General features: G+C 36.5%; 1 protein-coding gene across 2 annotated transcripts in view; it reads left to right on the forward strand.

Annotated features, from left to right (window-relative positions):
- Positions 1-1,135: 1,135 nt before the first annotated feature.
- The window catches only part of top2b (DNA topoisomerase II beta), a 74,645-nt gene continuing 60,975 nt past the window's right edge, over positions 1,136-14,805 (forward strand). The window contains exons 1-9 of one of the 2 annotated variants that reach the window (XM_077222535.1): positions 1,136-1,651; positions 2,920-3,114; positions 3,393-3,483; positions 5,790-5,853; positions 7,048-7,193; positions 13,526-13,623; positions 13,749-13,961; positions 14,110-14,283; positions 14,647-14,748. In XM_077222535.1, coding sequence (XP_077078650.1) covers positions 1,610-1,651; positions 2,920-3,114; positions 3,393-3,483; positions 5,790-5,853; positions 7,048-7,193; positions 13,526-13,623; positions 13,749-13,961; positions 14,110-14,283; positions 14,647-14,748 — 1,125 coding nt within the window. In that variant the 5' untranslated portion in view covers positions 1,136-1,609. The remainder of the gene's footprint in view (positions 1,652-2,919; positions 3,115-3,392; positions 3,484-5,789; positions 5,854-7,047; positions 7,194-13,525; positions 13,624-13,748; positions 13,962-14,109; positions 14,284-14,646; positions 14,749-14,805) is intronic. The other variant, XM_077222536.1, reaches the window with a different exon arrangement.

Below are 14,805 nucleotides of genomic sequence, written 5' to 3' on the forward strand. Positions count from 1 at the left end.
TATTACACACGAAACGTCAAACTTTATACGTATGTTATAATCATACATTAAGGAACAGTACAATAAGCATTTTAAAACATTGATTTTGTGTAATATAATTGTATTTAGTTATCCGTTTCATTGTATTATGAGAGTTACTTCCTGATCATGATGGTGAAAAATAATGCTTGAAACTTATGGGCATTTTAATGTATAACAGTTTAATGGTTTTAGCTAAGCAGTTACATAAGTGTAGATTTATGAAGGTAAGACCTTTGTTTTTGGTTTTAATGAAGGAGTTTTGAAAGATATAAAAACAAGACAAGCCTTGGAGGTTTTGAAAATTATATACAATTTGATAGCTGATTAGACCTCTGTGATATTTTATTTTCTATTTATTTATTTATTTATTTATTGTGTTTACAATTTTTTTTAAATTGTTGTGATATTGAAGGTATGCATTGTTGATATGAATTTGCAATACCTGGTTTGGATTGTTTGATAAAAAAAACGTATGGGCATTTTATATAAAATTTACTTTATTTCACAAGAACATGTGCAGCATGCATTTTTCTTTATGTAAAATAATAATGTCAAAAATCTAAAAAAGAGAGAGAAAATTCGGCATTGTTTTAAAAGAAACAATAAAAATGTATACAACAAATGACCAATTCACCCCTAGGCCCATTTTATCACAACAATCCTGTATAAATTTAACTTACAATGTATCAAATGAGGAACTCACTCTCAGGCCCATTTTGTCCTTACATTCTTGCAAAAATAACTACAATGCAATAATAATAATTCCGCCCTTCCCTCACCTCCGGTTCTGGCGCTGGGGTTCTGAAACTGGTGGTGCTGCGGGTCTGCAACCAGCAGTCAATGATGGTCTGGCTTTTTGTAACGTTAGTGTACCTGCGGGTTGAATTGAACCTGATGTAAAACGGGGACAGCTCTAGTCGACTCCCAAAAAACTGGACTTCTGGACACCCTACCGTATTTTTACAGACAGAAAGTGAAATTGCTTGGGTCTGTGGCAACGGGACAAGTCAGTTATTCCCGAAATTTAAAGTGTGTGACGTTGCAAGACGCCGAACATACTCCTATTGGTTGAAATGCCGGCGCTTCAGATTCTTTGGCATCTTATTGGTCGGGTGGAGCTGTGGGGGCATGTCGCCATGCGGATTGTGTAGCCGGACGGACGCCGCGGCTGTTTGTTATTGAATGGAAATCCTTTTTATGTGGCAATATTCCTATTTAGCACACGAAAAATTAAATGTATTTGTTTGTATCTTTTATTAACTTTTTTGTTTTTTTTAGCATGTAATTACGCAGTTTTTTAAAAACATCTTTTAATATTAAGGAGCTATTTAAAAGTCTTAGTTAAAGCCCTAGGCCTTGAGCAGGCGCCGGTGGTCGATTTTAACAATAGCCGAGGCATAGTCACGTAGAAGCGGGCACACTTCCTCCATGAAACCAGCACGCAGAACCTCACATCCATCACAACAGTAAATACACAAAGGAAAGAGAAACCACGGGAGCCCAGCCCGGATGGTGCCCGGCGTTTGAGGCGTTTGGAGATCACATATGGACAATTCCTGATTATTTTTCTGGGCACACACAATAGAAAATGTCTAACGGTGCAGCGGGGAGCGGGGGCTTAACCTGGGTGGTAAGTCATATATGATTACTAACGTTGTAATTCACTTGTTATTAAACACATACGTTGCGAATTCAAGATTATAACCACGATGTGTACTCACGCGTGTGCTTTAGCCTTTTAGCTGCAATATTCACCCATTTCAACATAAATGATCCCACAGACTCATCTGCATCTCTTTATTATTCAAACAGTGCACATAATATTCATTTAAATCTGTTTTAAATACCTCACATTTAATCAATTTGTGTATAAAGATAATGATTTGTGAAGCTCTTCATGGTGATGTAGAGGAAAGTTATTTTGTGTTGATTCTCAGCTGTGAATAACTCTTCACTGATTTCAACTCTCTCATCTTTGTTAGAGACAAACCTACGGATATGATGTTTACACATCAACAGACGTTTGCTCTATTACAACCAAAAGGCCAAGATTACCGGGGGACAGGGTGAAAGGGTTTATTTGGGTTTGATCACTCAGTCACAACAACAGGGCAGTCCATTGAAAAATAGATGTTAATTATAATAACTGATCCCAGGCCAGTACTAATGAACTAGGTTACTATGAATTCAAGTGACTGATCTTAACAGATATATGATGTGTAGATTTTTGGAAGTGACATTGTTAGACTTGGTAAAAATAACGTTGACCCAAAAAATGTTGTTACACATTAGAGATTTACTTTTATTATTTACGTTTTTTTTTAGATACTATTTACACAGTTGTAATAGGAATCTTATGTTTACAGATTATATTTACAGTTAGTTTACAGCCCTTGCTATCATAATTCATTTCAGCCCCAAAAAAGAATTCTGTTATAACAGCACCTTAATAAATAAGTGTGTGATGTTGTTTGAGACCAATACATTGCAAGTCACTGGAAATCTGACATCATGTTAATTCAATGTAATCTAGGAAATAACAGCTTAGAGAGTATTATAAAGCACTGACATTACACAGTTTCGAAAATAATTTTTCCAATCATAGACATGTTAAAAGATTATGGGTGGGTTCAACAAACTTCAGACAAGACAGACAGATAGATAGTATACACCAGTACATGCATGACTTTAAAGAGATTATCTATTGCACAAGTATATTTGCAAAGCAATTGTTAATCCTGGCAATCTAGATGATTCACCAAATATTTCAGCTACCTTTTGTTTCTGTAAAATAATTCCAACCTCAAAAGCAACTAAAAGGTTCGCAAACTTTTTGAGAGAACCACTTGATAGCCGCGGACAAGTTTAACAAAGTTGCATGGATGTATCTAACAACAGACCCTCTTTGACAAGAACAATGGTGCGAAGAAAGAGGAAGTGAACGGCCGGGGAGATGCAGGGAAGAGTGAGGCGGGCAAGAAAGAGAGCTCTAAGAAGATGTCAGTGGAGAGGATCTACCAGAAGAAGACTCAACTCGAACACATCCTCCTCCGTCCAGACACCTATATCGGCTCCGTGGAACCCGTCACTCAGGTAACCGAAAACTTTGATTAAGATCAAGATAAGTCTATCAAGATAATGTCTAAAATTTAGACTGACATTCAGAAAAATGTGAATCCAACCTTTTATAATAAAACTCATTTTAAGACAGAAACAAGTTATTGAAATTTAGCATGTTATGCTTATTGTAGTAGAATTAGTCTTGAAATAAATGTTAAAGTGACTGATTGACTTCTTCAAAGCTTGTTTCAGTGTCATCAAATGCATTTTAATTACTTTATATAATACTCAAGTGATTGTGTGTTCTACAGCAAATGTGGGTTTTTGATGAAGAAATTGGAATGAACTTGAGGGAGATCACGTTTGTCCCTGGATTATATAAAATCTTTGATGAGATCCTTGGTAAGATTTCTGTTATTTTCCTTTCAGTGAAAAGAAAAATCAGGATTGCTTAGTGATCATTTGTTTCCACTTCATTGTTCAGTAGTCTTCATTAAACTTAGATTTATAGCATTTCACCAATAACAGATGTTCTCAGAAGTTATCTATGTTATTTAACCATTTGTTGTTTCATTCAATTTTGCATTCAATTCTTGTCTCACAACTTGCTGGTTTGAAAGCATTAAGACACAGAGGTTTTTGTCTCTTATATCTGTAGCAAAAATGACATATAAATTAAGTTTTGTTCATTTCTCATTTCAGTGAATCGATTCAAAACTGATTCAGCCATTGTTTTGCATCATCGCTAAAAAAATTTCACATACACTATCTCTGAAATGTACCCCTCACATTTCAGCAAAAATTTGAGTATATCTTCTCAAGGGACTATACTATAGAAATGAAACTTGGATATATTTTAGAGTAGTCAATGTGCTGCTTGTATAGCGGTTTATATTTATTGTCCTCTGAAAATAACTCAACATACAGCCATTATTGTTAATATAGCTGGCAACAAAAGTGAGTACACCCTAAGTGATAACAGCTGTACGTCGTCTAACCATGCAAATCCACGTCCTATTCATCATTTTTATGTATTTGTCTGCTTGACAGGACCGTACAAATTTGTGTATCTTGTATTAGAGCAGTTAAAATTTGTGCTTTGAGTCCAATTCTCTCATACTGACCACTGGATGTTCAACATGGCACGTCATGGCAAAGAACTCTCTAAGGATTTTAGAATTAGAATTGTTGCTCACCACAAAGATGGCCTAGGCTATAAGAAGATTGGGAACACCCTGAAACTGAGTAACAGAACAGTGGCCAGAGTCATACAGAGGTTTTCCAAGAAGGATTCCACTCGTAACAGGCCTTGCACGGGTCAATCAAAGATGTTGAGTCCTTGTGCTGTGCGTCAGGTGCAGAAGCTGGATTCAAAAACAGACACTTGAGAGCTGCCAGCATTGCTTTAGAGGTTGCAGAAGCGGAAGGTCAGCTTGTCAGTGCTCAGACCATACACCGCACAATACAAGTTGGTTTGCATGACCGTCGTCCCAGAAGGAAGCCTCTTCTGAAGCTGGCTCACAAGAAAGCTGGCGAACAGTTTGCTGAAAGCTACCTGTCCAAGAGCATGAATTACTGGAACCATGTCCTGTGGTCTGATGAGACTAAGATAGACTTGTCTGGCTCAGATGGTGTCCAGCATGTGTGGCGGCGCCCTGGTGAGGAGTACCAAGAAAATGTTGTCTTGCCTACGGTCAAGCCTGGTGGTGGTAGCATCATGGTCTGGTGCTGCATGAGTGCTGCTGGTACTGGGGAGCTGCGCTTCATTGAGGGAAACATGGATTCCAACATGTACTGCAACATTCTGAAGTAGAACATGATGCCCTCCCTTCAGAAACTGGGCTGTACGACATGATAACAACCCCAAACACACCACCAAGATGACAACTACCTTGCTGAGGAAGCTGAAGGTGAAGGTGATGGAGTGGCCAAGTATGTCTCCAGACCTGAACCCTATTGAGCACCTGTGGGGCATCCTCAAGCGGAAGGTGGAGAAGCACCATGTGTCTAACATCCAGAAGCTCCGTGATGTCATTATGGAGGAGTGGAAGAGTATCCCAGCAACAACCTGTTTAGCTCTGGTGAATTCCATGCCTTGGAGGATTAAGGCAGGGCTAGATAACAATAGTGCTCACACAAAATATTGACACTTTGAACACAGTTTTGTTCAGTTAGGATGTACTCACTTTTGTTGCCAGCTATTTTGGCATGTTGAGTTACTTTCAGAGGAGAGTAAATATATACCGCTATATAAGCAGCACATTGACTACTCTAAAATCTATCCAAGTTTCATTTCTATAGTCCCTTGAGAAGATATACTAAAATGTTTGCTGAAATGTTAGGGGTGTTCTCACTTTTGTGAGATACTGTAAGTCTCAGCATGGCATTTTTCATATATTTAAACGTTTTAGTAATATTATATGGAGTAAAGTAAATATTTCTGGACTAAATACGTACTATAATATTTGCTGTAGTCAGTTGACAGAGAATTTTAATGTTTCTGCAGTTTGTCAACATTTTGCAGTACAAAATGTTTTTTTTGTATAATTTTGAAATGCGTTATTTTTCTTATTAATACTATCACTAGTAATAATACAGATATTATCACTATTAGATTTGTTTTATAGGTAATCTGCTATTTTAAAACATCTGTATGATAAATGTCTGTGATCTTTCATGCTGTAACCAGTGATTTTCTTTACTATCAGTCAATGCAGCTGATAACAAGCAAAGAGACAAGAACATGACCACCATCAAAATCACCATCGACCCGTGAGTGCAGCTTTAAAATTCTCATTCACATCTGCTCTGATTAAAGACTCTGACTCTAAATGATCTTGTATCAAGTAAATGTTGGTGCTGGCAGACAGTTGACTACTGCAGTGGCAAAATGTTGATGTGATTGATTCTTGGGAGAGCATGCAGTGGGTGTTACGATCTAATAAAGTCCCATGTCTGCTCATTTCACATTCACCTCACCTCCATCACACACACACGCACGCACGCACGCACACGCACACCTGCTTATGTAGTTTATGGCGACTCTCCATAGAAATAATGTTTTTTATACTGAGCTTATCATATTTTCAATCCCTAACCCTAAACTAACCCCTAAACATAATTCATACAGAAACCCTGTGGTGTTATTGGAATAAAAAACACACCATGTAGCAGAGGTGTGAATCTTGCAAATTCAATTCGAATTCAGACGGTAACGATTCGATTATTAAATGATTCTCGATGCATCATGACCTCCAAATCTTTACTTGAAAAACAGTCAATTTAGTTTAGTTAAAACTCTTTCTCTTTCAGCTTATTTATTTACCAGCTGTTATCAAACTTAATCACATTTCAAATTACATGACAACCTCTTCTCGTATCACCTTAAAAATTATTATATTCCAAAGCTTTACCGTTTTGTATGTTTGGTTTACGGGGACACAGGAAGTGTTTACGTTGTAATACCAGTATAAAAGTACATAATTTTGTCTTCATAAACCATGTACACACACACACACACACACACACACACACACACACACACACACACACACACACACACACACACACACACACACACACACACACACACACACACACACACACACACACACACACACACACACCACACACACACACACACACACACACACACACACACACACACACACACACACTCTGCATCTGTCTGTGTTTGCTGTCTCTTAATAGATTTGCAGATTTAGTCACTTTCTTTTGACAAATAGTTTTATAATGCTAATCTGTCCTAGGCAGATGTTTTGTATACTATCCTTTTCTTAAACACAGAAGGACATACTACAGTTCTTCTTTTATGAGAATTTTAAATATATTTGAATTGTTAATAATATTATAGCAACAGCCTGATCTTGCTGGAAAACACAATTTGTAAATTCTGAAAATTCTGTTTCTTTGCGTTGTAATGTCTTGTCCTCCTGGTTCTAAAAGAGAGTCCAACACCATTGCCGTGTGGAATAATGGGAAGGGAATTCCTGTTGTTGAACACAAAGATGAGAAGATGTACGTGCCTGCACTGATCTTTGGACACCTCCTCACCTCTAGCAACTATGATGACAATGAGAAAAAAGTCACAGGTAATACAAGCACACCCTATATACTGCAATTGTCAAATGGTGCATCTTCAAAAACTCCTGCTGGCGAGTTTCTTTTTGATGGTAGTGTTTTTCTTGTTTTCTGCTGGTTATTGAACTTGTCTGTGTCACAGGATGGTTAAGCAGTCTAATGGGTTGACCAGTGTTGCACAATTAATCATATTTAACACAATCAATTGTAAATTATAAATTTGATTAAAATAGTGTAGTATTGGTGTGCACGCAAACACAAATATCAGAAAAAATTGGTGAATAGATAGACAAAATGGCTTTAATTGAGCCTGGTTAATTCTTGACATTTCCTCACTCAGGCAAGGGTGATTTTTGCAGTGTGGCTCAAGCTGAACAGATGCTGAACACCGTGAGACAAAAATTCACTATAAACCTATTTATCAACATGATCTTTTGCAGTACAGATGTGAAGCAGTACAAAATACTGAAATGAAGCTGACTCACTCTGGAAGATTAAACAAATTATATAAGTGTTACGTATGAGCAGGGAGGAGGAGAAGTTAGAAAGATGCAGCAAAAAGTTTATTAAAAAAACAAACAAAACACACACACACACACACACACACACACACACACACACACACACACACACACACACACACACACACACACACACGCAGGCACACACACACACACACACACACACACACACACACACACACACACACACACACACACACACACACACACACACACACACAACTGAAACACATAGGTATAAATACAAGGGCTAACAAGGGACAGGTGAAGGTGTTTTGTTACTATAGAAATTGTGAGGGTAACTAACTACAGAAACTAACAAAGTAGGCAATGAAACAAAGGAAACAGGCACTAAACATTGGAAGACAAAAAAAAAACAGGAACAATAGGTACAGAACGCTACAAAATAAAAGTCCATTAAACAAACCCAAGAACCACAAAATCAAGGCAACATGTACCACTAATATTTAAAATCAAAATAAAATCCAGTCAGTTTTTAAAATGTACATATTTCAGTTATATGACAAATTATCATCAAATTAAATGGAATAATCTTTAAATGGTGTGTCATGTTAATATACAGTCTACTTTATTCTACTTTATAGTTTTATATATGTGGTGCGTACCTACTTAACCATATTTTGGGAACACATTTGAAAGCGGAAAAGAGCTAAATCGGACAAAACCTCCCTTTTGGGAAGTCCTCATTTGTGAAAACTACAATATATATATATATATATAAATTTTTTTTTTTTTTCAATTGTAAAAAAAAAAAGAAGTTTTTCTGCTAGGGTTTTCAGGTTTAGTTATTGTATTTATAACTAGCTGTATATAAAAAGAATGGAAATCTATGGAATGGCCCTGTTTAGGTAGCTAAACAAAAAAAATGTTCTTTTTCACACACATTCTACTTATTCTTGACCAGTTGGTCATCAAAATGTCTGTGGACTGCCCTGTATTCACATCTTTAGTGGTTGTTAAATTCTTTTTTACATTCATTTTCATATGTTCGCCCTCTCTATCTTTAATTACTGTTGAGTGAGTTCTTCTCTTAAAGGTGCAATGTGTAATATTTCTGATAATCTATTGACAGAAATGCAATATAAGATCCATAACTATGTTTTCAGTGGTGTAAAAAGACCTTTCATAATGAACTGTTATGTTTTTATTATCTTAGAATGAGACATTTATATCTCAATAACCGCGGGCGCCCCCTTCTATGGAGGTCGACATATTGTGTCGTCATGTTTCTACCGTAGCCGACAGCGAACAAACAGCGCTACAGACCGTGTTTCGTCTCTACCTTGAAAAAGAAGTTTTCAGTGGTGTAAACTTTGCCTGTGTAGATGCTAACTGCATAAAATTTGGCACAGGTGTGTGTTTTTATTTGAATTTTACTATTTCACCGCCATTTTCTTAAAAAAATCTTTTTTGCACTAGCTACACAAAATATTCCCACTCAGCGCCTTTTGGACAAAAATGTCCCCATTGAAACCCATTAAAAATGCAATTTTTAATCCCAGGTCCATTTAACTATAAAATGATGTAATCTTTTTTAAGAGGCTTTCATTCTGTTGACAAGACTTCAAAATTAAAATTTTTACTATTTTTTATCAGATGGTGCCATTTTTCCAGGTTTGGCCTATAAAACCAATATCGCTTTATTCCTGTTTTCTGTTTCGGCATATTATAGAGCCAATTGGATAAATTGTGCAACAATAATTGTGTGGGTGTGTTGGTATGGATGTCAGAGTGTGGTTAGTATGTGTGTAATAAAAAAATGTGTGTGTATATGTGTTTGTGTGCTTGTAATATTTGAGAGAGAAAAACTCAATTGCAAATCTAAAATCCAATCACTGTGTGCACCAGTGGAGTTTTGCTGGCACCCAATGGGGAAAATCTGTTACTGCGCCCAACAAACTCTTACCGAAAGCTCATTTTTTGAGATATAATCCTCAAATTTGGAACAAAACTTGTTTAGATTTATGGCTTTGAATTTATATCAGTTTTAGAGTTCAACATGTTTCATAAAATATATATTTTATATAAAATAACGATTATAATGTTCATAAATAATTTTCATAAACTTAAACCTCTATACAAAATTTTTGGTTTGACTTTTTTCACTTGTTTAACTTCAGCAATTATCTGCCAAGGGTCCTCTTTAAAATGAGACCAAACTTAAGTCTTTGCACCCAAACCTAACATTTTTATGACAGTTTTTTGACATGGACATTTTTGTCCACTTTGTAGCTATGTGTAACTTTTTTTTTGTTAATGTTAACTGCATGAATTTTGGCACAGGTGTGTATTTTTATTGTAATTTTACTATTTCACCCCATTTCCTTTGAAAAATCTTTTTTGCACTAGGTCCACAAAATACTTCCCTCTCAGCGCCTTTTGGACAAAAATGTCCCCATTGAAACCCATTAAAACCGCAATTTTTAATCTCAGGGCCATTCAACTATAAAATGATGCAATCTTTGTTAAGAGTTTTTCATTCTGTTGGCAAGGCTTCAAAATTAAATTTTTTACTATTTTTTATCAGATGGTGCCATTTTTCCAGGTTTGGCCTATAAAACCAATATCGCTTTATTCCTGTTTTCTGCTTCGGCATATTATAGAGCCAATTAGGGCTGGGCGATATGGACCAAAAGTCATATCCCGATATATTTAGTCTGAATATCGATATACGATATATATCCCGATATTTTTTCCGCAAAGTGAGAGCAAATGTTCAGTCAAAGTCAAAGCCAAATATGACATGTCACAAGTAGTTTTATTGAAACTGGCTATTTCGGTGAACAGTTGCAAAATCAAATGAATAAATAATAAACGGGTTTCTTCACCTGGTTCACAATTAAATGCTTTGTTCAATAACAATAAAATGTAAACATAAACAGTATACTGTATAACAACAGGAGTACCTTTTTTTAAATCAAAGCTCCATAAGGTGCACATTTAAATAAATAAAAATTCTTAAATAAAAATAGCCTATAAAATAAAATAGGCCAATCTTTTTCTGAAAAAATATATTTTTTATGAGAAAAGTACAATATCAAACATTTCTTAGTTTGACAACTATAAATGACTTATTAAAATCAAATTACAGATTCTCTTCTCCTTTCTAACAAATCCACAGATGCAAATAACGAACGAACATTACAAAATAATAAAATATGACAAACCCTAGTATGAGCAGCATTTATATATAAAGAAAGAACAAAATAAAGTGCTCAGTTTAAGATTTTTTTTTAAACATCAGCTTGAGATAACCTTTTCCTTTTTGTTAACTCAATTTCTTATCTGAACAGTCTCAACCAGTTGCAGAAACAGACTATCAACTTAAACATTTCCCCCCTCTTTTTTTACTTTGATAAACAGTAATGCTGTCTTGAGGTAGACATTTGAAGAAAGACAAGTGTGTCCTCCTTCATTTAAAGATTTTGTGCGAGAAACACCAGCCTGTCAACGGCATCCGGCTTCAGAGATGCTCTGTGGCAGGTCACGATATTGCCACTGCAGCTGAAAACCCTTTCGGAGGGTGAACTGGTAGCTGGTACCAAGAGATACTTTTTTGCCAGTTGGCACAGAGCTGGAAAGACAACTTCATGATCCTTCCACCACTTTAGGGGATCAGTGTCACTATCCACACTTGCAAGTAACTTGACGGTTCATTTTCAATAGCCCCCCTCTTGGTTGGTACAGTGGTGGTGGCGGCTGTGCGCTGCTTGAAGAAGCTTGCCAGTGTCTTAGCTTTTGGTGCTACTGCTGCTTCTTCGTCTTTTACTAACCAATTCCTCCGCACGCTCCGCAGACGTTGTTGCTTCCTCCATGTTTGTTGAAGAGTGGCTGAGCGTCTGTTCCTGCCCCTCCCCCCTCGAAAGAGGAGGAGCAGTGGCGGGTGTGCGGGAAGCAGTGCAGAGAGCAATGATCACAGCACAAATTTGAACTATATCGCGATATATGCGATATGGTCTAATTCCATATCGCATCTAAAAATATATCGATATATTTTTTATATCGATATATCGCCCAGCCCTAGAGCCAATTGGATAAATTGTGCAACGATATTTGTGTGGGTGTTTTGGTATGGATGTGAGTGTGGTTTAGTATGTGTGTTATAAAAAAATATGTGTGTGTGTGCATGTGTGTGTTTGTAATATTGAGAGAGAAAAACTCAACTGCAAATCTAAAATCCAATCACTGTGTGCACCAGTGGAGTTTTGCTGGCACCCAATGGGGAAAATGTGTTACTGCGCCCAAATAAACTCTTACCGAAAGCTAATTTTTTGAGTTATCATCCTCAAATTTGGAGAACAATTTATTTAGATTTATGGCTTTTATTTTCTTGCGGTTTTATAGCTCAACTTGATTTATAAAATATATATTTTGTATAAAATAATTTTCATAAATAATTTTCATAAACTTAGGACATTTTCATAAACTTATACCTATATAACTTTTTTTTGGATTTACTTATTATAATTTTTTTACTTCAGCAATAATCTGCCACGGGTCTTCTTTAAAATGATACCAAACTTAAGTCTGTGCTCCCAAGCTTCACATTTTTATGACAGTTTTTAAACACGGACATTTTTGTCCTCTGTGTACCTATGTGTAACTTTTTTTAATTGATGCACAAGGTTAATGAACCGTTATATTTGTATTACCTTAGAATGAGAAGTTTCTATCTACATACATACACCGCGGCTTCCTTTACATTGAATTCGGCGACATGTTTCTACAGTACCCCTAAATGGACAAACACGTTTCGTTACTATGTAGCTCTTCGTGCAAGGAAGCAAGCTTAGTTCAGCGAATAAAACACGGACACAATGATGAACAAGTAACAATAATATTCGGAGTAACATACAGTTTTACTAAATAATTAAGTAAACATAATTTCTTAATTTATCCTTGTAAAGAAACCTTATTGCTGAACAGGCTACTCTCTGCTGTCTCAGACGATGACATATTTTCCTTTCGGCCACCGTAACTTTTGTTGGTTGCGATTCGTAACCTCACAACTAGATGCCGCTAAAAATCACACATTGCACCTTTAAGGGAATTTTTTAAAATTGAATACGGTTTAAGTGGACAATTTTTTATATTTTCCTTAAACCACAAACAAACAGTAGCCTATACATAAACTAATAATCAAAACACTCTCATCATGACCAGAAAACAAGTTACTATAAGTAGTAATGTAAAAGTTTTAATTTTCTTGCCATCCATGCCAAATAATTTCCTCAATTAGAACATAATTTATTATGAAAGTTCTTAGCATGCTGATTGACAGAGTAAAATGTTATCATCTAAAGGCGACTCGTTAACTTGTGTCAAACCTTGCTTATTTGAATGCCCGCAGTCATACATGCAGATAAAAATATTTTTACCTTGCTGCATTCTCATTTTCTGCAGCGTGGTAGTCAAAGTTAGTGCTAGATACAAATATTACCGCATATAGCGGCAAAAGATCATTGTCATAAATGTCATAAAGTGTATGGCTCCGTTGTTTTGACGCGCTGCTCACTTTTTAAACTGCAGGATTAGTCAAATAGCTCCACCGTTGTCATAGTCTCACAGTCCGGATGGAATCGAGCTTTGTTTTTCATGTGGCTAAGAGGACATACAGTTGCCCCTCACAATTTTTTTTTTGATTAATCGCTATTAATAATCAATATTACAATATCAAGAGAAATAATCAACAGTTATGATTTTTGTCATGATCATGCAGCCTTTAGATGCAGTTTTGCTGTTTGTTCATGTTAAGGATGAGCTTTCAGCTGATTGTAACTCATCAATCTTGTGTTCTTCAGGTGGCAGGAATGGATATGGTGCTAAACTCTGTAACATATTCAGCCTGAAGTTTACAGTAGAGACAGCCTGCAAGGAGTACAAACGCAGCTTCAAACAGGTACAGACGTTTTACTGAAGGGTGATTTGGATTACAGGAAATATGTTGTGGTTGTGATAAAACTGCTGCTATCTTGAAGTCTTACACTTTAATTTAAAGTTTTTCTCCTCCCATCTCTCCCAAAGACATGGCAGGAGAACATGGGAAAGACCAGTGAGGCGAAGATCAAATACTTTGATGGGGATGACTTCACGTGTGTCACCTTCCAGCCTGATCTGGCCAAATTCAAAATGGAGAAACTGGAAAAGGACATTGTTGCTCTGCTAACACGCAGGGCGTATGATGTGGCTGGCTCTTGTAGGGGTGTCAAAGTCATGCTCAATGGAAAGAAGCTACCCGTAAGTCAGCTGTCATTTCCTTAAGTAAAAAAGAGATTTTTAGACAACAGTGTGATGAGGATTTTCTTTTAAATCTGAAAGACATACAAACATTTCTAGAAATTTCTTGTTGTCTCTAATGAGCATGTATTTTTGTCTCGTGCTGCAGGTGAATGGTTTCCGCAGTTATGTGGATCTCTATGTGAAGGACAAACTGGATGAGACGGGAGTCGCTCTAAAGGTGGTGAATGAGACGGTGAATGAGCGCTGGGAAGTGTGTCTCACCATGAGTGAGAAGGGCTTCCAGCAAATCAGCTTTGTCAACAGCATTGCCACCACCAAGGTCTCTGAAACACACCGTTACTTATTCCTGAAACTAGGGATTTAGAAAATCACACATTTTTCAGAATTGTCGGTTGGCTGTCTAAACGACTAGTTAACTGAAACCTCTGCATAATTAAACTAGTTTAAGGTATGCCAGACCCCAATCTGATTGTTTTAATATAGCAGTGGTGCTTTAAAGCTGATTAAATTAATTGTGCACTGTTAGGAGGGTTAAACAAACTAAACTAACAACAATAACACAGCATTCTCTGCTATACTCCACTCAGCGCATCTGCTATACTGGTGGTTTCTTAATATTCATCTGTTTTTAAGATGCTTCTTTTAAAGTGATGTAATACTTATGAGATGTGTGATATCTTAGGGAGGAAGACATGTTGACTATGTTGTGGACCAAATTGTGGCGAAACTGATTGAAGTGGTGAAGAAGAAGAACAAAGCTGGAGTCTCTGTGAAACCATTCCAGGTTTATATTCACTGCTCAACACACTCACAAGATATAATATCTATTTACACACTTGGA

The sequence above is a fragment of the Siphateles boraxobius genome, unplaced genomic scaffold (assembly GCF_051911475.1).
Source record: "Siphateles boraxobius isolate OS27281-9 unplaced genomic scaffold, OSU_SipBor_1 89, whole genome shotgun sequence".
NCBI classification, from domain to species: domain Eukaryota; kingdom Metazoa; phylum Chordata; class Actinopteri; order Cypriniformes; family Leuciscidae; genus Siphateles; species Siphateles boraxobius.